Source organism: Ammospiza nelsoni, chromosome 6, assembly GCF_027579445.1.
Source record: "Ammospiza nelsoni isolate bAmmNel1 chromosome 6, bAmmNel1.pri, whole genome shotgun sequence".
In the NCBI taxonomy this organism is placed as follows: domain Eukaryota; kingdom Metazoa; phylum Chordata; class Aves; order Passeriformes; family Passerellidae; genus Ammospiza; species Ammospiza nelsoni.
The window spans coordinates 59,743,356-59,765,096 of NC_080638.1; the positions used below are offsets into that span (position 1 = coordinate 59,743,356).

Sequence of the window (21,741 nt, forward strand, 5' to 3'; positions counted from 1 at the left end):
CCTGCCAGGGCAAGGCTCTGCACAAAGCTTGTGGGAATTCTGATTTTCCCAGCTTTCCTGCCCCACTTTAGAGTCCAGCATGCAAATGGACTCCAGGGAACAGCAGAGCTGGGACACTCACAGGTGCCTTGAGCATGGTCCTGTCACCTCCTGGAGGTGTCAAGAAGGTCCTTCCCATTGTCCCTCTTATAAGGAGCATCTCTTTCTGTCCCAGGGTGACGTGATGATGCTCATATACCCACTCATGTGTTCTGTTTATGCTGGATATTATGTTCTGCGCCTTCAAGACTGGCTCTGAAGAGTGAAAGTTTTGTTTGGGTTTTGTTATCAGCCTGGTGGGATACAGAGACAGGAGCAGGGCAGGAGCTAGTGCAGCTTTTGCTTTTTTGCTTTTCGCTTTGCTCTCTTGCTCTTGCTTCTGCTTTGCTTCTGCTTGCTTTTGCTTCTGCTCATTAGCTAGTTTAGCTAAACAGTCCAAATTTCTTCCTGGACTGTTTCTCCTCTCCTTTTTTTCGACCATCTCGAGCCTGCTCCGGGCTGGGCCCTGGCAAACCCCGAGAGTTTGCACCTTGTGGCCCAGCGGGGCCTACTCTGGGCAGCAGCTGCGCCAGCGCTGAGGGACTGAGAACAGAGCGAGCACCCCCAGAGAGACTTTCTGAATTTGTCATCTTTTTCAGAGCAGTGTCAGAGTGGTATCACCCAGTATTGTTCATTCTGTGTGCTGGGGGTTCTGTGCCTGTTAAATAAACAGGTTCTTTCCACTTGTCTCCAAGGAATCCTTCCTGAAGCGGTTGTGGGGAGGGGCCCTCATTTGGAAATTCTCTCCCAAATTTGCCCTAAACCAGGACACTTGCAAACACCAGAGGCAGAGGCACCAGCTGGGAAAGGTGGCAAGGTCCTCAGCATGGCACAGTAGCAAGAGGTGTCCAGATGTGCCCAGGGAGTGAGATCCCTGCAGGGAAAGCAGCAGGGCTGGCTCACCCCACAGCCCAGGACCTGCCCTGTGCTGGGAACACCTGTGAGGCAGCCAGGGATGGGGACCTGCTGCTCATTTAGTGTTGAAAAGAAGCACTGGAGCAAATAAAGGTCTCCAGGGGGGTGGAGGGGAGGCTGAACAACAAAATTGGCTAAACTGTTCATTTATAATTAACGTGCTGCATTATAAATATTTCCCTTTGCTCGGCTCCCTTGGGCTCTTGCATTTCCTCCCTGAAACCCCCAATTTAGAGAGTGCTCTCAATTAAGTGCAGCAGAACCTCATTAATTCCAACGAGCAGCTGGGCAGGCTCCTCAGAAAGCAGCTTCCCAGGCAAAGGGGGACTGCACAATAAAGCAGGCAAAGATCAGAGCAGGGGCTTCCCTCCCCTCAGCTCCCTGCAGGATGTTGCTCAGTGGTAATTACTGGGGCTAATGGTCTACAGCACACTGAGAAGTGTCCTTTGGTGTGCTCCTGGTGGTAAAGAAATCTCCTGACAAAGGCACAGCCCAGAGGGAAGTGAGTCACAAGGCTCTGCTCAGCGCCAGGGGGAGGGAGGAACCTCTCCAGCATCAAGGTTTGAAAAGTTGAGTGTGAAAAATGGTTTCCCAGCACGCAGGGTGGGTTTTGGGGACGTGGGTTTTGCAGCCTGCCGGCAGGGAGGGATTCCAGACACAGAGCTGAGCACCTCCAAGGTGAGTGTCTCCAGGATGTTCCACTGCACCACTGAACATCTCCCAAATCCTTTTTTTTCCCTGTGCTGAAGCTGCTGTGGGTGCTCTCAAACAGCAGAGAAGTGAGGGCTGATCTGAACCCTGCTGGAATCCAGACTGAGCTGCTGTCAGAGACACTGATGGCTTTAATTGCACATCAACGTCCCTCACTGTCCTCCAGGCCCACATGTGCTCAGCTGCAAAAATTAAGCTGTGCCAAAGCTGCACAGACAAGGGCAGCCCTTGCTGCATCCCCTGCTTTGTTCCACCTGAGCCCCTCACCTGTTTCTTCTTTCCAGGGACCTGGCAAAACCACAAATCTCATCAGCTGCAGCCCTGCTGTCGCCAGGTCACCCTCTCATGTCACAGCCCCTGCTGTCCTGAGCCCTGTGCATGGGGCTGATGGATGCTGCTCTGTTCCAGGGCGGCAGGGGCTGCTGTGATGTGAACCCCATAAATGCGCTCCATCCCCTGCTCAGCACTGCAGGGAAAACAGTGCCCAGTCATTAGCAGGAGCTTTCCCATGTGAAGGTCACCAATCTGGCAGCTCCAGCCATCCCAGAGATTTCACACTCCCCAGCCCTGTCATGTCTTGGTTTTGAGCCTGACACTTCCACAGCCCTTGTGCCTCCCCCTTGGAGTGTCAGCAGCTCCCACTGCCAGAATTTCTTCTCTTCCCAATGCAGAGGAGGTGGGGGCTCAGCCAGTAGTGGCTCAAAGCAATTTCAAGGCTTCTCTCAACCTGTTTGCACCTGGAAGGAGCCTCCCCACAAGCTCCTGCTGCTCTGACCTGCAGGATGCAGCTGCTGGGAGCAGTGCAGCCTCCCAGCATGTCCCCATGGTGGTGGGGACAGACACCTGAGATGCTCCTCAGTGCTTTGTCACACCTGCTTTGCTTCCTAAACAAGCTTCTGGCAGCACCTCACAGCTCCTGACCATGCAGAAGATGTCACACCTGAACCAGCAGCCTGCTTCCCTACCATGGTGGTGCTTTAGGATAACTGGATTTGGAGCTCTTTGGGATAACTGATGGTGGCTGGCTCAGCTCCCCACCCAGCTGATGTCCAATACACCACGCTACATCCCACAGGGCTGGAAGGAAAGGGCTGGCTCACAGCAGCCAGCTCCATGCAAGCCCTTCAGTGACACCACCAGTGGCTTTTCTCCAAGGTAGCAAGTGACAGGACAAGAGGAAATGGCCTCAGGTTGTGCCAGGGGAGGCTTGGATTGGATATCTGGGATAATTTCTTCATTAAAAATGTGGTCAGGCACTGGAACAGGCTGCCCAGGGAGTGGTGTTCAGAAAAGTGGGGATGTGGTTCTTGGGGCCATGGTTTAAGGGTGAGCACGGCAGCACTGGGTTAATGGATTCAGTGATCTCAGAGGTCTTTCCAACCTTAACAATTCCATGATTTTGGTGGTTCACCTCCCTCTTGGCACCACCTCCAAGCCTGGTCTGCCCCAGGAGAACTCCTCAGGAAAGGATTAAAAAAAAACCCTCTTCAATTGGCACCAGCTGCAAAAACAGAAACACCCCCTTCATTTTTACACATTGTCCTGACATAACTTTTATTCTGCACAGTGTTCCCCACCCCTCCTTGCTGCTCCATAACAGCAGGGCAAGGGAAAGCTGGCAGCAGTGGCAGCTCACTGCATTTTGGCAACCCTTTCCTCCCTGACTGCTCTGGATGATCCACCTGGATGATGAGAGGAAGCAGGCTGTGGCATGGATGGGTTTTAAAGCCAAGCAGCCTCTCTGAGATGTTTAAATCCAGCCCAGCTCCACCAGCATGGCCCAGCCTTTGCCAGGAGAGTGCTGGTGGAGATTTGGACCCACCAGAGCCCCCCAAGGCTCCCTCATCCCTCCAGGTACCCCTGAAACAGAACCTAAATGATTCACCAAAGCTGCTTCCCCATGGAGCCCTGCTGCAAAAGGCTGGAATTTCATCAGACTCTCCCCAAGCTGGGCTCTCAGGGTCTGAACCAGCCCAGCCCAGCCTGCTCTGGTTTTTCCATATGCTAACACTTGCTATGCCCTCTCCTCCACAAACACACACACGTGCCCTTGTACACTTTTCCCAGGGTTTAAAAATTATGCTCCCCATAAGCAAATATAGCATGACCAGATGCCTTTGGTAGTCAGCTGGTTCATTGTTTGAAAAGCTCTGCTTCAAAATCCAAAAAAGATTGCTAACAGATGCATTTTTTGGCTGGTGAGGGAGAAAAACCTTGCTTAAACAAAAGTGTGTTGTGATTGGAACTAAAAGGGGAATTACCTTGAAAGATAAAAACTATAAACATTTCCCAGTGAAAAACATCCCCAGCCATGCAAACAGGCAGTTTCTCTCTGTCAGCCTGAGCAAATGACACCTGAGATGGTATTTCAACCTGCTGCTGCAATAACAGCAGGTCTATCTGCATGTTCAGAGGTCATGAGATCCTTCCCATCCATCCCAGGTGACCCTGGAGCATGGCAAAATGCCCAGCTGATTTATCCTCCCCTCCCCAGCATGCCATCTCTGTCAGCTTTTGCTCTTAGTTCTGGCTACTGCAGCAAAAAATATGGGGGATTGATGTTTTTTAAATGAAGGAAATGGAAGGCAAGCCCCAAAAAAGGAGGACAAGTGGAAGCAGGAGCTGGAAAGCAAAGCTCTCTGGAGGGAGTGGGTGGAAGGAGCAGTTGGAAGGGAAAGAGGCTGTCTGCCTGGGAAATAGAGGATTATTGGAGAGACATCACTCATTTATTACATATTTCCCCTGAAAAATCACCACTGCTGCCTTTTCCTAGTGCAAAAGGTTTTTATCTGACCCCTGAGGAAATTTTAGATGCAAGCTTTGCTTCACACTGCTCAGAGCAATGCACCCGGGGTTAGTGTGATGCCACTGGGTTCTAAACACAAGCTGACAGAGCTCAGCATCCCTTGGCATCCCTGCAGGTCATTTTCCTCTGCTCCAGCTTTGGAAATGCTCAGCTGCACCCAAAGGGAGAGGGGCAGAACTCTGCATTACATCAGCTGTTTGTCACTACCCATCCCTCCCACCTGGTTATTTATTCTGAGCTTCTAACACCTTGCACCAATCTGTATTTGGAGGCTCATAAAAGCCACCCTTTGAGCTGCTCTAACAGCTTGGCATGACCTGCATGGGCTGTCAGGAGCCAAATCTCCTGTGGTTAAACAGGTCCTGCAGACTAAGCACCAAGGGTTAATCATTAACTCCCTCTGGAAAAAGGCCATCCTGAGTCACACTCCTGCACTGAGGCAAACCCACAGCCAAAGAAACAGCAAATCTGGAAACCCTCCTGCTTCCTCCCTGCACTTCCTAGCAATATCCTCTCCTGGAGAGCGGGACCAGCAGGGAGTGAAATATTTTGGGATGAGCTATGAGACGAGTCATGGTCCAGAAATACCACTTCTAAAAGCAGATTTCATCCCTGCCTTTTGCATTTCCCTGCTTTACCCCAGCAGCGGAGGGGCTGACAACTTCAGAGAATAATCTATAAATCTCTCTCCTGATCCAGCACTGCAGGATTCAGAGCAGAGTTCAGCTCCTCCTCAGGCTGCTGCTGACAGAACAGCCCCACCACAAGATGCTTTTTGTCCCTCTGTCTGTCCCCTGAGTGACACAGGGTGATGCAGGAGGGCTGGGACCACGAGGAGTTCATGCAGTGCAGCCCACAAGGATGGGATCAAACCCATTCCCTCCATGGATGGAGAATCAGGGAGGAAAAAGCCTCCACCCAGCCAAGCCAGTCCTGAGGGCTGGGATAAAACCAGCTGCCAGCAGGGCAGAGAAACCAGGATAAAACCAGGGCTGCAGGCCAGGGGGATACATTCCAGGGAAAGAAACATGCCTGGGGGACAGCTGGATTTCCCCTATTTCCTCTCAACAGGTGCTGTCACGTCTCTTTCCAGGACAACCCAGCAAAAAATGTCTCATTTTTGGTTCCCTTGTACAAAGTCTTTCCTGTCATGGCAATATAGAAAACAGCAACATCTGGGATGTGCTCTGGAGAGCTGAGTGTGGTGGGTGACACCAACAGCAAAACAGAAGTGCCAGCCCAAACTGGCAGCAGAGTAAAGAGCAAAAACTGCTCAGGGGACAATCCTGGATTGGTGGTAATCAGGCAGCTGCCTGACACTGATGTCCACCTCTGGGACCCACCAGGTGAAACTGAGTGTTAGAAGCATCTCAAGCAACAACTTGCTGTCAAACACGGGCTTTGGGCACACCCTGCACTTCCCAAATCACTGCCACTCAGGGAGGCAGGACACTGTCCCATGGCCAGCCCTGCTGCCCTGCCCAAAAGCAGACACTGCTCTCAGCCGGAATCCAGCCCCTCTCCTCCATGCCAGGTACCATGTACGTGATCTGGCCTCATAAATGCACAGGAGCACAAGTGAGATTTACCAGGAGCTGCCAGGACATCCACCAGTGTTTGTGCTGCTCACCAGCCATCACCACACAGGGCAGGACAGCCCAGAGCCTGCTGTGCACAGACATTGCTCTCCAGCCCATGTCACTCCTGATTTCCTCCATGGCTGGAGAACCTTCATTGATATGGTCTCACTCATTTTTAATTAAAATTCAGAACAAACAGTGGCACATGTGCTCTGCAGCTCAATTTTAAATTGAATTTAAATTTTAAAATTTAAATTTAAATTCAAATTTAAAATTTCCAAGGATAAGGCATCCACAACTTCTCTCTCTCTGGATTTACTTATACATACAGGTGTGCACATATACATTTATATTTATATTTGTATTTATTTATAGTTACAGGTATTTTATATTTATATGTATGTTTTATATAATTATATTATATTGTATTAATTATATTATATTATATTATATTATATTATATTATATTATATTATATTATATTATGTTATATTATATTAATAGGTATGTTTATATTTATATGTACAGGTATATTTATAGGTATATTTATGGCATCACAAATAGGGAAGGAATGGCTGGAACAGCCAGACAGGAATGAGGACCAGAGGACAACAGCAGCCAGGATCCAGGCTCAGATGGATCCTCAGAAGATGCCACAGGCACTTCTGTCCCTCCTTTTCCCCATGAGCAAGGAGTTTCACAGCTCAGCCTTTAAAAACCCATGAGAGCAAGGAGGGTCTGGAAAGGGAAAGAGCCACCATCAGCTCCATCTAAAGCCTTCCTCAGGAGATTAGATAGCATGTAATCTGCACTCACCATAATAATTACATGGCTTTGCTTGATTTAACTCTCCCATTATCCAGACACACCAGGGCCAGGCTCTGCTTATCCACCAGGGAATGAGGAGCAGCATCCCTGCCCATTCTCCTGTTGATCCAGAGCAGTGCCTGTAATTTGTTCACATCCCTTCTCCCCTCCCATTTAAATCTGGGGCATGGCAGGCCTCTGTCTAACAATAATACAGGGATTTCAGGGGTATTTATGAGAGGCTTAAAACTTAATCCTACATGAGCAAGGTAAGCCTGCTCTTGGCCTAAAATGTGGATGGAAAATCTGGTGCCATTGCTACAGCAGGAGAAAAGAGACATTTACAGCAGTGAGCAGCCTCTGAGAGGGGCAGTGACTGCCCAGCCACCCCTGCAGACAGGTGAGGGGTACAGTGGCAAATTTGGCAATGGAATCACAGAACCCCAGAATGGTTTGGGTTGGCAGGAACCTAAAAGATCAGCTGGTTCCAATGTCCCTGCTGTCAGTAGGGACACCTGCCACCAACCCAGGTTGCTCCAAACCCCACCCAACCTGGCCTGAAAAAATGCCATGGATGGGGCATCCACAGCTTCTCTGGGCAACCTGTGCCAGTGTTTCAACATCCTCACTGCAAAAACCTTCTTCCTTTAATCTAACCTAAATAAACCTCCAGTTTAAAACCATTACCCCTTGTCCTACTGCAACAGCCCCTACTATAAGGTTTGTCCTCATCTGTTTTATCAGGCCCCTTTAGGTACTGGGAGGGGCTCTAAGGAGGTGGTGAGCAGCCCCTCACCCCTGCAAGGCCAACTTCAGTGCCCACAGGGTTCCTTCCATATGGCCCTGATGTGCTGCATGGTGTTGGGGACACCCAGGTGGGTTGTGGGGACACTCTCTCCAGCCTGAATGGGCTCAGAACCAAAGAGTTTCTTTTCCCAGGGTCACTCCAGGAGCAGCCCTGTCGCAGACATCTTTTATGTAAAATCCTTTCCTTAGGATTTTTCCTCCTGAGAAGCTGGAAGGCCTCAGGAACCAAATGTAAACAATGATTATCTGCTGCTGTGGAATGCAACAGGTGCATCTGTGATTGGTCTCATGTGGTTGTTTCTAATTAATGGCCAGTCACAGTCAGCTGGCTCAGACTGTCTGTCCAAGCCACAAACCTTTGTTATTCATTCTTTCTTTTTCTCTTCTTATTTAGTGTTCTGATGAAATATTTTCTTCTATTCTTTTAGTATAGTTTTAATGTAATATATATAATAAAATAATGAATCAAGCCTTCTGAAACATGGAGTCAGATCCTCGTCTCTTCCCTCATCCTCGGACCCCTGTGAACACGGTCACACAGGCCCATTTCTGTGACACCCCAAATACCACCTGGCACCCCAAGAGAGCTGTGTCCTTCCCCCCATCCTGCATGAGAGGGAAGAGGCTCAGCACCCAACAAGTCTCTTACTTTCTTCTTGCTGCAGTAGATCTGCCACTTCTTCTCGGCCGGCAGCGCAAACATGGCCTCTCTGTGCTTGTCTGTGAGGTCAAGCTCATCCTGGAAAGGGGAAAAGAAACACAAAACATGCACCATGAGTACTCAAACAACTGATGGCACAGACACAGCCCCCCAGACAAGCAGTGTAAATCAATGTGGGGTCACAGCACAGCACAGCAGAGACCCCACAGCATCACCCGTGACTCTGGGTTTGTCAGGGCAATGATGCCAATCCTCATCCTGCTCTTGCTGACCTCTCCTGACTCTGGGCTGCAAACTTCCCTGCCTTGTCCCTCCTAGACATCTCCTTCATTGCTTTTAAAGGCTGTAAGTGTTTTGGAAAGGACACCCATGAAGCCATCACTGCTGCCCACAAGACTCACACTGACAGCTTCAGGTGAGCCGTCTCATCTAAGACACACAGCAAAGAAAAATTCAAATAGGACCTTTCTTTTTATCATCATTACTTCACTGAAGCACCTCACCCCAAGTGGTCCAGCCCATTTCCATTGCTGACACCCTTGTATCATCAAAAACTAGATTTTGCTTTGTTTTCCTACAGCTAAAAATAGAAAGCTCTTTTCCTAATACCTACAGTTCATAAAGAGCTACATCCTCTCCATCAAAACTGCATCATGTACTGCCTGGCAGAGATAAAGCTGTTTACTGACTGCAACCTTTATTGGTTTATCTGATGTTTTAAAGCACACATCCATTTCTGACTTGGAAGCTCGCTTAGCAGCATGCCCTCCGCCGGGATGCCCGAGCATTATCAAAGCCTCATCGCTTCCTGGTGCTAGATGTAGGTCAAAGCTTTTATGAGGGAAGTAAATAAAACATTCAGGCAGGGCTGGGAGGCTCGTTGCTAAAGCCAACATTGATCTTAGAACCATGGGTGTCTCTTAAAACCACCAGCACTGATGATAATCCCTGTGCTGGAAGGGTTTGGGGGCAGCAGGGAGAGGCTGCAGAAGGTCACAGGAAAGCCCTGCCATGGCTTCAAGCCAACTCATCCCACCCAGACTGTGGATTTAAGTAAGAGGATCCTCATTAAAAATTACACATTTAATTCCAGCAACCAAAAGAAACCCCATATGGAGAACTGTTAAATCTTCCCTGCCTGAACAATAACACTCAGCAACTAAAACAGCTTCTGTACCCCAATCAAAGCCTCAATTGAGGAAGGCTGAGCAAGATGCCTCTGGCAAAAGATGGGTCCCTGCACCAGCAAGCCCACAGGCCATCAGGAAACTCAGCTGATATAATTCAAGCTCATATTGCACCCAGTAGCCAAGGAAAGGAGCTTTGAGCTATCTTGTAACCCTAACCCAGGGGCCCTCCAGCACAACAACCAGTGACAGAGGGCTGCTAGCAGTCCCAAACAGCTCAGAAAGGCTTATCTATGTACTACAGGTATTGGTTTCTCTTCTGGTTGAAATTACTCCTCAAAAGGAAAGGTGTTGCAGAGTTTTTTTTCTATTACATATTCATTGAAGAGGCTTTGCCTCTTCCCTGACCTTTTTACCCCAAATCTTCAAACCACCACGCTGCACAGAGCTGATGCTGGTGGAGTTCTGGACGCAGACTTGGACACCTTTACAACAGAAAAAACCCATGCTGCTACAACAGAGACTGGGGGAAAAGAGAGGACTGAGAAAACCTGAGCTCAGTGCGAGACAGGGAGGAGAACCTGAGCTAGGGACTATCCAACCATGCTCAAATATTCCCATGTCCTTACACCTTGGGAGGTCAGAGATCCCTATCAAGCAACCAACCTCCACCCCAGCCTTGGGCAATCCTTGTCTCAAAATCACCCTTCCATGCCTCAAAATCAAAACTGCACTTCCCCGTTGTCTCCTCGGGCTATGAGCCAGTCAAACATCCAAGCTCTGCTTCAGCCTCAGTTCACAGAAATCACAGAATGGTGTGGGTTGGGAGAGACCTTAAATATAATCTATATAATCCATTTTATCATATTATATAGATATAGATATAGATATAGATATAGATATAGATATATAATATCAGTTATATAATATTATATGTATATATTATCATCAGTTCCAACATTCTCCTCCCTCTAAACCAGGTTGCTCATGGTCACACACAACCTGGCCTTGAACACTTTTTTCGGAAGTCTAAAGGTGACCAACAGGATGACACCCACACAGAGACCCAGCTGAAATTCAGCTCATTGGAAAAGTAAATCTGGGAGTGTGGGGGAGGACAAGGGGCTCTTGATGAATATTTACCTCTGTGGTGAGGGTTTGAGAGAGCACAGGAAACTGCTTCCACTTTGACCCCACTTTCTGGCCATGTGAATCTGATAATCTGGCCTGAAAGCACATCTGCACTTAGATCCTTAGAAAAATATTTACTGAAACTTTCAAAATGCCCATACCCTAAAAAGACAACTTGTGCAAATGTGAAGATTTATTAACAAGAAAAAAAAAAACCTAAACCAAGCTGAAACCTAAGCAGGAGCAAGAAGGGACAAAACAGAAGAACATATTAGGTAGGTGCTGGCACATGACAACGTGCAAACACATCCAAAAAAGGTGCAGAAATGCCTCTAAGTCTCACACAGCACATTTCATTGTGCCTCAGCTCTAACACGTTCAGTCACCACAGCCCTGCATCACTCAACAACACCTACCTAATGATATCTTGCAGGATGCTTGGGAGAGGTGTTTGAATAAATGCTGTGTGGCACCCAGTGAATATGAAAATCCTCATAATCAAGGAGTGACTAAGGACTGTAATTCAGAGCCCCAGCAGTGACTCAGCTGGGAAGAGTCAGGTCTTTGCTGGTTTTTATGTGTTTGGGGATTCCTGCAGCCACCTCCAGCCCTTTGCTTAGGCTCACTGATGCATCTCAGTGCAGGCTGCTCAGAAACTGCCCTTTCCAGCTCCAAAGATCAAGAAAGGACAGGAGCAGCACCTGTTTTCTGGAGGCTATAGGTGTAGAAATGCAGCTCCCACAAAGCCTTTAACAATCAACCCGAGTCACAGCGTGGCAGAGAAGCTGTGCAGAAAATCACACCCATATGGGCCTTCAATTAATAATCATGAGCTTGATAATTAGGTGATTCTAACTGGAAATTCATTTTATGGGGCATTTGCAATCCACACACTCCCACTACAGCGTGTGATGCTGGCAGCTGTTGAAGAGTGAGAACACAACCATGGGTCAGTGTCCATCACCCTCAGAGCCCTCACCCCTCACCTTTCACAGCTCTGGTCCTTCCACCTAGCTGCCTCCTGCGTCAGGATCTGCCAAATTCACTATTTTTAATACTTTTTTTGGAATCAGGTCAGTGGCATAAAAAATAACAGCCTCGTTTTACCACCCAAGGGAAGTCTCTGCACAGAGTGTTTTTACTGGAAAGAGATATGCTACTCTTAAATATTTATCCTGTACAGCTAAACTATTCACCTTTACATCAGGAAACAGGTTTCCACATTAAATCTTCATATGAATATGGTTTAAAAAAAAAACCTCATAGGGAAGCTTTGACTCTTAGTGTGCATTTTACTATTTCCAGGAGGTACAGCACTTCCATGCTGTGTGCTCTGCTGACAGCTCTCCATCCCAGCCAAGCAAGCCTCACCCCCTCTCTCTGAGCACAGCACAAGCTCCACTGAAGGTGACATGTCACCTAAAGCTACCTGAGAAACATGTGGCTCAGCTCAGCACATGGTGAGCACAACTCTGTGGGCCAAACAAGTAACAAGTGGTGCACAGCTCTCCCTTAGAGGACACACAGCAGCACTCAGGGACAGAGGTCCCCATGACCTGCACCTCCCCAGGCTGGCACCTCAGTGGTGTGAGGTGCCCTGAGGGCAACCAACCCCCTGGTCAAGCAGGGCCATGTACAGATGGCTTTTTGAGCATCTCCAAGGAGGGAGATGTCACCACCTCTCTGGTTGGTAGCCACTGCCAACTCCCACCACCTCCTGAAGGCAAGGCCAGATCAAGCCAAAAAACCACTGATGGAAATGTTCAACTCTCCCAGCAGGAAAAGCATCAAGTCCAGCCTCAGACTCTCAGCACAGTTCTTTGAGACAAACTCCTGTCCCTGCCACTTCACTCGTGCCATGTTTTAATGAGCATCTTCCACAGACTGAGAGCATTAGTGGGGGCAACAGGAGGCAGACAGCAGCATGCTGCAAATCTCCTGACTTCTGGAATGACCTCCAGGATGGGCTCCTGGAGCTGGGTGAGCCCAAGTGCTGCTCACCCATGTCCACAGGACCACAGTGTGACCAGCATGGGTTTTTCCCTTTCATCCCAAAGGTCCTTCGTGCCATCAAACATTCTGCATGAAGAATCTGGGAGTAGAGATTAAATAAGGAACAGCTTCCAATAGAGGGGTCTGCAACTCCAAAATATCCTTACAGGTTGTAAGAAAAGAAGATTAAAAACCTTTAAATCCAATGTTCCTTTCTGGTTGATAAATTGTGTAAATTCAGTAGATGGAGGAGACTGGGGGTCACCCACTGCCATAACTGAAATAATGATTATTTATAATTTGCTGGTTGGTGCTGAGTTTGTATAAACATATATATATATGTTTATAGAATGACAAAAAAGCTTGTTTTGGGCAGGACCATAAAGATCAGCTAGTTTTAACACATTCCCTGTGAGCAGGGATGCCACACACTAGATCAAGCTGCTCCAAGTCCCATCCAACCTGGATTTAAAACTTCCAGGGACAAGACATCCACAACTTCTCTCTCTGGATTAACTTATACGTACAGGTGTGCATATATATATGTAAATATATATATATATATATATATATATATATATATATATATATTATTTATTTATTTATTTATTTATTATGTACATAATATATAATATATATAACATATAACACTATTATACATTATCTATTTCTTTATTATATATTATTATATATATTATATTTATATGTATATTTATTTATATACACACAAATACAGAAAGATGTCACTGGATCAATAAATGACCAACATCATAAACAGCAAGTGAATTTACTCCTGGTGGATAGATGCACAGAGTTTAGAACCTTCTGTAAGTGAGGCTATAGCATGTAAAGATGAGATCTCTTGCATTATTAAATGAAGCATGAGAGAGATCCAAGAATGTTCAAAAAACTTGGAAAAAAATATAAGGAAAAAACAAAGTGTGAACTTTTTGGCAAAGTCTGGCATTAAGGGGTCCAGCATGGGAATTAAGAAGTCCATAAATAATAGGCTGTTGAAGCCTGCACTGCCTTCCTTTCTCAGGGGTCATATTGCTTTTTCACTCTCTTCCAGGCATTCTTCTCCAAGTTCATCAATGTGATTTATCCCAGAAGGCTGTGGTCTCAGGGGAAATGGCAATCAGCATTCTTCCCCCCATTCCTCATCCCTTGTTTTTCCGCTGCCCGTGCGGCCGGAGCAGCAGCTGCTGCTTCCAGTGCTGGCCCTGCTGCCTTCAGCAAACCCCTGCCCCAGAGCACACCCCACTCAGCTCCCTATTTTCCTTTTAAGCTGTTTTCTTGGGGAAAAAAGGCATATTAATCCTGATTAACCAGTGGCTGTTACAAACAGCCCCTGCCTCCACACCCACCCTGTGCTGCAGGAGGAGTTCCTCCAGCTGCAGCTTTATTTCTGCAATTCTCAGTGTATGCAGACTTATCTCAGGGTTTTTTTTAAAAGCCTTTTGTTTTTATTATCACTAATAAAAATGCCTCCTCCTCAGCACACTTCTTTTCAGCTACAGTACCCTGAGAGCTTAAAAACAGCTCCTCAGACAAGCAAACCCCTGCTAATATTATCACTGTGTATTTTTAATTTCTCCGTGACAACTTGCAGCTGCAATTAGAGAACATGAACAAAAAAAAATCAACTATTCATATTTTTAATGAATAAGCATTACAGATAAAAGATTATTATTCATTTTGCCTTTATGAATTTCCTGAATAAAGGAAATTGCTTACAGCCAAGTGAATGAGTAGCAGCAACAACGAGTAACAGAAGCACTTAGAAGTGCTCATGCCTGGTTAACCTCCTCCCACAAAGAATTTTTCTTCCTAGTCTCAGAAAGACCCCAGTCCACCCTGCTCAGTTATTGACCTGAACACATTGGACAGACACAAATGAAATATGTATTCCTTCCTCCTCCTGCAGGAAAGATTATGGCCATCAATAGCTGATTTAGCCCTTCAATAAACTGCAGCTGCTGTTGATTCATGTTCCCATCAGTTCAGACACCTGAGGCAGACAGCATGTCATGCTTTAGTATTTTAATTCAATAATTATTTTAAAAGGCTAAAGGTTTCAAAGCTGCTCATATTTCAATATTAGTGTATTTTAAGAGAGGTATCCACTTAGTTTCTCCTTTTTTGTTATCATATATATATCTATATAAACTCATATACACTTTTTTTTAAAATGTTATTTATTGAGCTCAGCCTCCTGTGACCTTTTCACCAACCTCATCTGGAAAACCTTTCTCCCATTTTAATTAACCCAGGGTACTTTTCCAGCCTGAGTTATTGATCTCCACAGTTTCACCCTGCAGAGCACTCTCAGATCCAGAAGCCCTGCAGGTGCATCACCAGCGTGCTTTTTCCACACAGTTGTACATACACCCTGAAAAAACAACAAAAATATGTCTCAGCCTATTATCCACTACTGTGACAGCTCAGATGGATTCAATCCAATCAACCAGAGCTGGGGATGGCTGTCCTTTGGTGGGAGCACCTCCTATTATAATAAAACATAGAGCTGGCAAATAAGTAAGGTTTCAAATGTGGACTTCTTTACAGAATCCAAGCAGCAGCTCCCTTTTCAGTCAGATTTGACAGTGCTGCTGCTGCTGGCATCCCAGGGAGCTGCTCAAGCTGGAAATCAAGTCAAGAGTGGCTCCAGACATCCCCTGCCTGACAGGGATGCTCAAAGGAACACTGTGCATGGTCTGAGGCTACACCGTGCCAAGGTTTCCCCAGATAATGCTCTGGAAAGGGTTTCAAAAGGGGCTGGATGGAATAAGAGGCTACAAAGCTCCACACCTTAATCCTGAAAGTATCCCACAACTTAATCCTGGAAGTATCCCAAGAGATACCACTCTGGTTGTGTGAACTGGAGAATGCAGCCAGGGGAATCAGAAGCCAGCTGTAGCCTGATGCTGATGGAGCAGCAGAGGATGGAAATGGATGGGGACAAGTCTTCATCCCCCACAGGCCTGGCTTTAGTCACACCTGGAATCCTAACAGCATTTTTAAGAACTTATTCAGCTGCAAAGCAGAGTCACCCTGAGAGGAGGATACTTCTCAGCAAGGCTGGATGAGACCTGGAGCAACCTAGTCTGGTGGAAGGTGTCCCTGTCCATGGCAGGGGGTTGGAAAGATAACTTTAAGGTCCCTTCCAACCCAAACCATTCTGTGATTTCAATGGTTTCAGGGTCTGACATGCAGCAGATGTCACCTGCAAGCAGGCACAGACTGGTTTACAGATGTTGGGTGTGGTTGGGAAAGCGAAGCTGATCCCTGTAAATAATGGTATTGATTGGAACATTGGAGTTCATGGGAATTGGCATCACTGGGCACTCGGGCAGGATCCTCCCTGCAGGGCTGCAAAAGCCTCAGCTGCCAAAAGCTGACCTCGGTGATGTTCCCACGCTGAGGAACAGCCAGGCTCTGCCAGCAGCAGATGCTACAGCAGCACGGACACTCAGAGCTTCCACTGGTATCTGCACATGGATACAAGGCAGGCACAGGCTATTCCAAGCAGGAATGCTTCCAGCTGAGCACGGTGACAGAGCACAGCTCATCTGCTGTCCAGTCTTGCTCGTAACTCCAGCAATACTCCCAACCACTGAGCAGTGGGGAAGAAGATTGCCTCTGGAGCAGATTCCCTGCCCAAAGAGCCTGGTACCTCCATGGTGACCTGTGCCAGGAATACTGGGAGTAAGTGCAAGCCAAAAACCTAAATGCCCCAATTAAGGTCACTGATGTGTTACAAAACGAGCTGCCAGGCATCTCCCAGGGATGTGGCCTCCTCTTTTACGAAGTGCAAACTGGAAAGCATTTAGCAGGTAGACTAAATGTATTATTTTTCCACTCCACTTGGACTTCTCCTGGAAACAAAGGGGTTCCTTATGTGCTCCCTTCCTTATATTGTGCTGTAACATGGCTCCTTTGTAGAATCAGGGGTTGGTTTTTTGGGCAAGCCCCCACACTGGTTTGTAGCAGTAACAGATATTGCAATTACAGGACTATTTCTGCTGAAATACAGAGTTCCTTGGTGCATTGGTTCATTCAGGTCCAGAGAACACAGGTAGGCAGAAAATCCTTATTTTCCGACCGAGTAGGTGTGAGACTTCTCTATCAGATGCTTGCCTATCAAAAGGTACATTTAGAGACTAGCTGGGAGGGTGTTAACAACACCAGGTGATGAAAACAAGCGCCGTGAGCGCTCGGCTGGGATGGCAACCTGGCAGGCCCAGACTGCTCACATCAGAAAAACAAAAAAAGCAAAACCTGGGCAGCCTGGTGAAGTGTCCATATGGCACACGAATCCCTGCAGAGTGAATTTAAAAGCAGATGTTACCTATCATTTGGTTTGCCTTCTTAAAAGTGATTCCTAAGCCAAGGGAGCTTGGTTTGGGAGACAGCAGCGGGATGGGGTCAGGAGCTCCACGCTCAGCATCTGGCTCTGGATGGACTCTGCAGAAAGGGGTGGCTTGCCCAGGACACAATTGTCATTTTTTCCAGACACCAACCACATGCTTTTCTTTGCAGATATAGGGGAAATGGCTTTGGTCACCAGCCAGTGGTTCTCAAAATCCTGAAGTCCTTAATGCTGGAAGGACCAGGCAGCAAAATATGACAGCTGACCTGCAAGCATGAAATGCAAAGCTTGGCTTTGCAGCTGATCCCTCAGCTGCTACTTAAAAGCCGTGTTGTTTTGCAAAGCCCAAAACCTCATACTTTCTCCTTATTGGATTAGAAACTGGGGTGGAAAGCACATTGCTGAAGTTCCTGAGCACAATGGAGATTGCTAGCACTGAGTTCCCAAGGCTGAGCTGTTGCTGACACACAGCAGTGCTCACACTGACTACACCAGCATTTCTCCTCACATCTATATGCTCCCTGCTCAAGCAGCACATAAAACAGCCATCATTATGCCAAGAGGAAGGCAAGGCACAGCTCCAAGGGACAGTTATCCATGGAGAATCCTGCCCCAGCACTGCACATCATGAGCCACAGACCCGTTGACCATCAGGAAGCATTTCAAAGGCAACAGATTTAAAGTCTGTACAGGGGATGCTATCTCCTCACCATCTCCTGATAGCATCCAGAGAGCAGCTGGGATGAAATGCATTAGCTGCCCCAAGTACAGCAAAAACAAATGCTGTGATAAATCTTATAAGCTGCCAGAGCCCTTTTTATTGTTCCTCAGGCTCACAAGTTTCCACTACTTCATAAAGCAGCAGGGAGGGGATACAGCCGCCTTCCATGTGAGGGGAAGGCATAAAAAGCCCAGGCAACATCAGTGGGCAAAGCCTGCACCCATCCTGAGTCTGGGGGGCTGGGGACACTGCACAGCCACTCAGCTCCTGGTGTCACCTCTCCAAATCCCAAAAAACCTGTCAGCTGCTGGAGTATGGGCAGAGACACCCAGGGCAGGGTTACCTGCTCTGGTTTCACAGGCTGAAAACAGCCTGCTGCACATCACAGGCAGGATGCAGGGCAGGATGGAGGTTGCTCTAATTTCTTCTGCATCACTAACTCAGAGTGAAAAGGCTGTGAAGCCCCATTGGGAGCACTAAATGGAATTTCCTCAAAGCAAGAAGAGTGTTGAGGAATGTCTGGGGCAGCATCTCCTCTGAACCCATCCCTCCAGCAGCAGGGATGCAGGCTGGGAGCAGCCTGTGGGATCAGGGAGAGGCAGAATTTGTGCTTCAGGGGCAAGCAAAGCCACACCAGACTCAGCAGCTCCTCTGAACATCTAAGCTCTGTCAGCAGCCACCAGAGCATCACTCTCATTCTGCAGGCATGGAGATGCCACCATGACCCACCCCACTGCGAGGAGAGCCAGAGAGGGGTCCTGGGCCATGCTGGGGCTCCTCCCATCCTCCCCAAACCAAGCCACCCCAGCCCCCTGCCCAGTGCACAGCACCACACACAGAGCATTTCATTACAAGCCTCGGAGTGACAAGGAGTGTTAAGCAGATATAAAGGACATCAGTCATTCACCCATCTGCTGGAAAGTCTAGTTGCTGGCAGAAAATAGAGAGGATTGTTATGGCAAGATCTACCATATGGCACCATTATGCGGAGCTTTGCAAGTGCTTTTTCTGAGTGTGCAAGCAAGATTTCAGCCTTTGAAGAAATGCTGTATTGTTAGCCTGGATACGCAGGAGCCTCTTGAAAGAAGCTGTGGCAGATGGCACAGCTTTGTTCTCTTGGTTCGCAGGCAGTTTGTGCAACCCCACATTTCCTCCTCTCTGGGGCACAGTGATCAGTGATCCTCCTGATGTGTCCTATGGGAGGCTCCTGAAACTCCCTAAATCCAGTGGATGCTGCCTGGCAGGTGCCACACCTCTGCAGGAGCCTCAGGAAGCAAACAGTGCCTACCCGAGCCGGCAGGACACAGAAAGCTGCACAAAATCATAAAGCATTGTCCCAGCCAGAGGAGCTGCAAATCAGTAAATCTTGCTGAAATACTCTGCTTTTGTTTGTGCCTCTGTGCCAGCACCTGCTCCTCCCTGGGTGGCTGAGCCTGGCCGGAGCCCCGGCAGGACAGGGGGACAAAGAAAATCCTTTCAGACAGGGCCGGTGCCCGCCTGAGCGACATCCCAACAATGCTCCAACAAAACCCATTCAGACCAGGCTGGGGAGAGGCAGAGAAAGGGAAAAGGTTCCTCTGGGAGGAAGCAGTGATCAGTCATTGACCACAACAACAACATCTGCATCTGCCCCGAGCCAGGGAAAAGCCCCTGCCTGCTGCATGTGGCTGGCTGGGACAGGGAGCATCATCCCTGCAGTCTGGGATGAAGATCAGGCATTTCTTACTGCTGAAATTTGTGCCCAGGTGAAAAAAAAATCCCATTTCCCTGTTGTTTCTAATGCAAATAAGTGAAAAACACTTGCATAGACACAGAATAAACCCCTAACTATTTATCTGTTCCATTAACCTATCCCAATTAAAATCCTAAGTGTCCATCTAACACAAAACAGGCCAAAAAACCAGACACTGGGAGAGCAGCCCAAGCCTTCAGCTGACCTTGGAGTCACAGCTGCTCCACATCCCTCTGCAGCTCAGGCCCTCATCCTCTGCTGCTGGCATGGGACAATCACCAATTTCTCACACTATGGATGTTTCCTGCCTCAGATCAACAACCCACACTTAAAAACAACACAAAAGCTCAGGGAATATTTTGCAGGATGGCTCCAAAAAGAAAGGGACTTTGCCCTTCAATGTAAGCAGCAGGCTGGGATCTGTGGAGAAAATCTGTGGAGCAGGGATCCCACTCTGTTATTTGTGTCTGTGGGAGGATTGTCCACGCCTGCTGCTGCAATGTCCCCTAAGATCCCCCCCATCCCAGGCCTGAAATCCTCCATCCCTGCACTCTGATCCCTGATGCAAACAAGTGGAGTAGAAAAGTCAGGATAAAGCTGCAAGGGAAGAGTTGGCAAAGGACCAACTCCAGTTGGCAAAGCCTCCAGATCCCCTCCAAGCCCTTTAACTTCCCTCAACCCAATGGGCTGAGACAGCCAAGGGCTTTGGAGGGAGCCCCAGTCCCACAGAGCAGCACAAGCCATCCCACCCAGGAGGGGCAAGCATCAAGTCATGGGGCTCCTGCAGGCAGAGAGATCAGCCCAGCACCTCTGAGTGCTTTCTCTGTCTCTCTTCCAAATGTTACACAGTGGGTTTGTACAGGAACAGTGGGACACTTTCCAAACCATTTCACTAATGCTGAAATTCAACACCCCACACCAACAGGTTACAGAGAGCAAGAAGGAGCCGTTGTAAGGACCAAGGGGGGGATTTGCAACTGCACTGCCCTGAATGGGAATCTGCCTCCTTGTGCCCACAGGGCAGAGCTTGGCTTCCCCCTCCCTCCCTCTCAATCCTCTTGGATTGAGATCTGACTGATGGGTTTTTTGGGGAGCCAGGGGATTGCAGCTGCTCGTGCAGGGGCATGGTGGGCACCCTCTGTCCCCCTCCCTGCATGGCTTCAGTGCCCAGGGAGCTCCTGCTGCCAGCTTGCCCTGGAGCAGCAGCTGCCTCTGGGCCTTTTTCTCATCCTTGGCTGGGAGAAAATAACTAAAAATCTCCACAGCATGGAGAAGGGCTGGGGAGCAGAAGGGCCACACCAGGCTGTGCCCCAGGCTGGGCTGGCTCCTCCCTGTGGCACTGCCACTGCACAAAGCATCTGGAGGAGTCTGGAAGAGATGTTTTGAAAATCCTAAGCTGAGATGAAGTGCACAGGCTTGGTGGAGCTCCAGCAAATGACCCTCCAGAGATGCCTCCTTCAGCCCAACAAGGCTTTGGCTGGGGCAGGGGATAAGTGATCCATAGGAAAGAATTTCCCCAGGATAACATGATTTGGCCAAGTTATCAGTGGAGAATAAATTGGGACAGAGACAGCCACTTCTGAACAGACCCAACCTGACCAGAAGAGTTCTGCTGCAGGGATACTTCATCCCCACTGTGCTGTGTTGGTGTCCTGGCCTGCCACACCCTTGGAGAAGGGTGTCTTGGCAAAACCAGCTTTTATAATACAACCTGGAGCTTTGCTCTACCAACAGGTCCATGCTGCCTGGCATCTAATGGGATGCTCTCTACCTTGAGGTGTGACCAGTGTCACAATTCCCAGCTCCCTCTACGCATCCAAGCACTGTAGGAAAAGCTCATTTCACTGCTGACCGAACTCAAAGTAGAACACCATCCAAAATACCACACCAAAATGTTTTTGCTTAGAGGAAATTAAAGCTTTTTTTGGTTGTCAATTTTTTTCTTAATCCATGTTTCTCCAAGTTTTGGAACCAAGGGATAAAGAAACAATATCCTGACTTTCCAAATCTCAGTGTAGCCTACACCTGATAATATATATGAAATAAAATAAAGTCACTCAGCAAATAAAGTCACTTTGCATCTATGGGGAACATCTTGCTTTACCAGCTTGGACCCAACCCCTTGCTATAAGAAATTAAGAGTTTCTAATGAGAGAGACCACCCCAAAGTGGCAGGACCTCAGGGAGGAGCAGAGCTCAGGGTTCAGCCTCCCTTCACGCCAAAGTTTGCCTGAAAGCTCAAAACCAAGACCGGAGAGACTACAAAGAGTGGGTTGAGGGGAAAGAGGGAGAAACCCCAAA

At 48.0% G+C, this 21,741-nt stretch overlaps 1 protein-coding gene across 2 annotated transcripts in view; it reads right to left on the reverse strand.

The window, feature by feature from the left end:
- DAAM1 (dishevelled associated activator of morphogenesis 1) overlaps positions 1–21,741 on the reverse strand; it is a 94,945-nt gene that overhangs the window by 33,903 nt on the left and 39,301 nt on the right. For both annotated transcript variants that reach the window (XM_059474317.1, XM_059474315.1), the window contains exon 4: positions 8,354–8,443. In XM_059474317.1, coding sequence (XP_059330300.1) covers positions 8,354–8,443 — 90 coding nt within the window. The remainder of the gene's footprint in view (positions 1–8,353; positions 8,444–21,741) is intronic.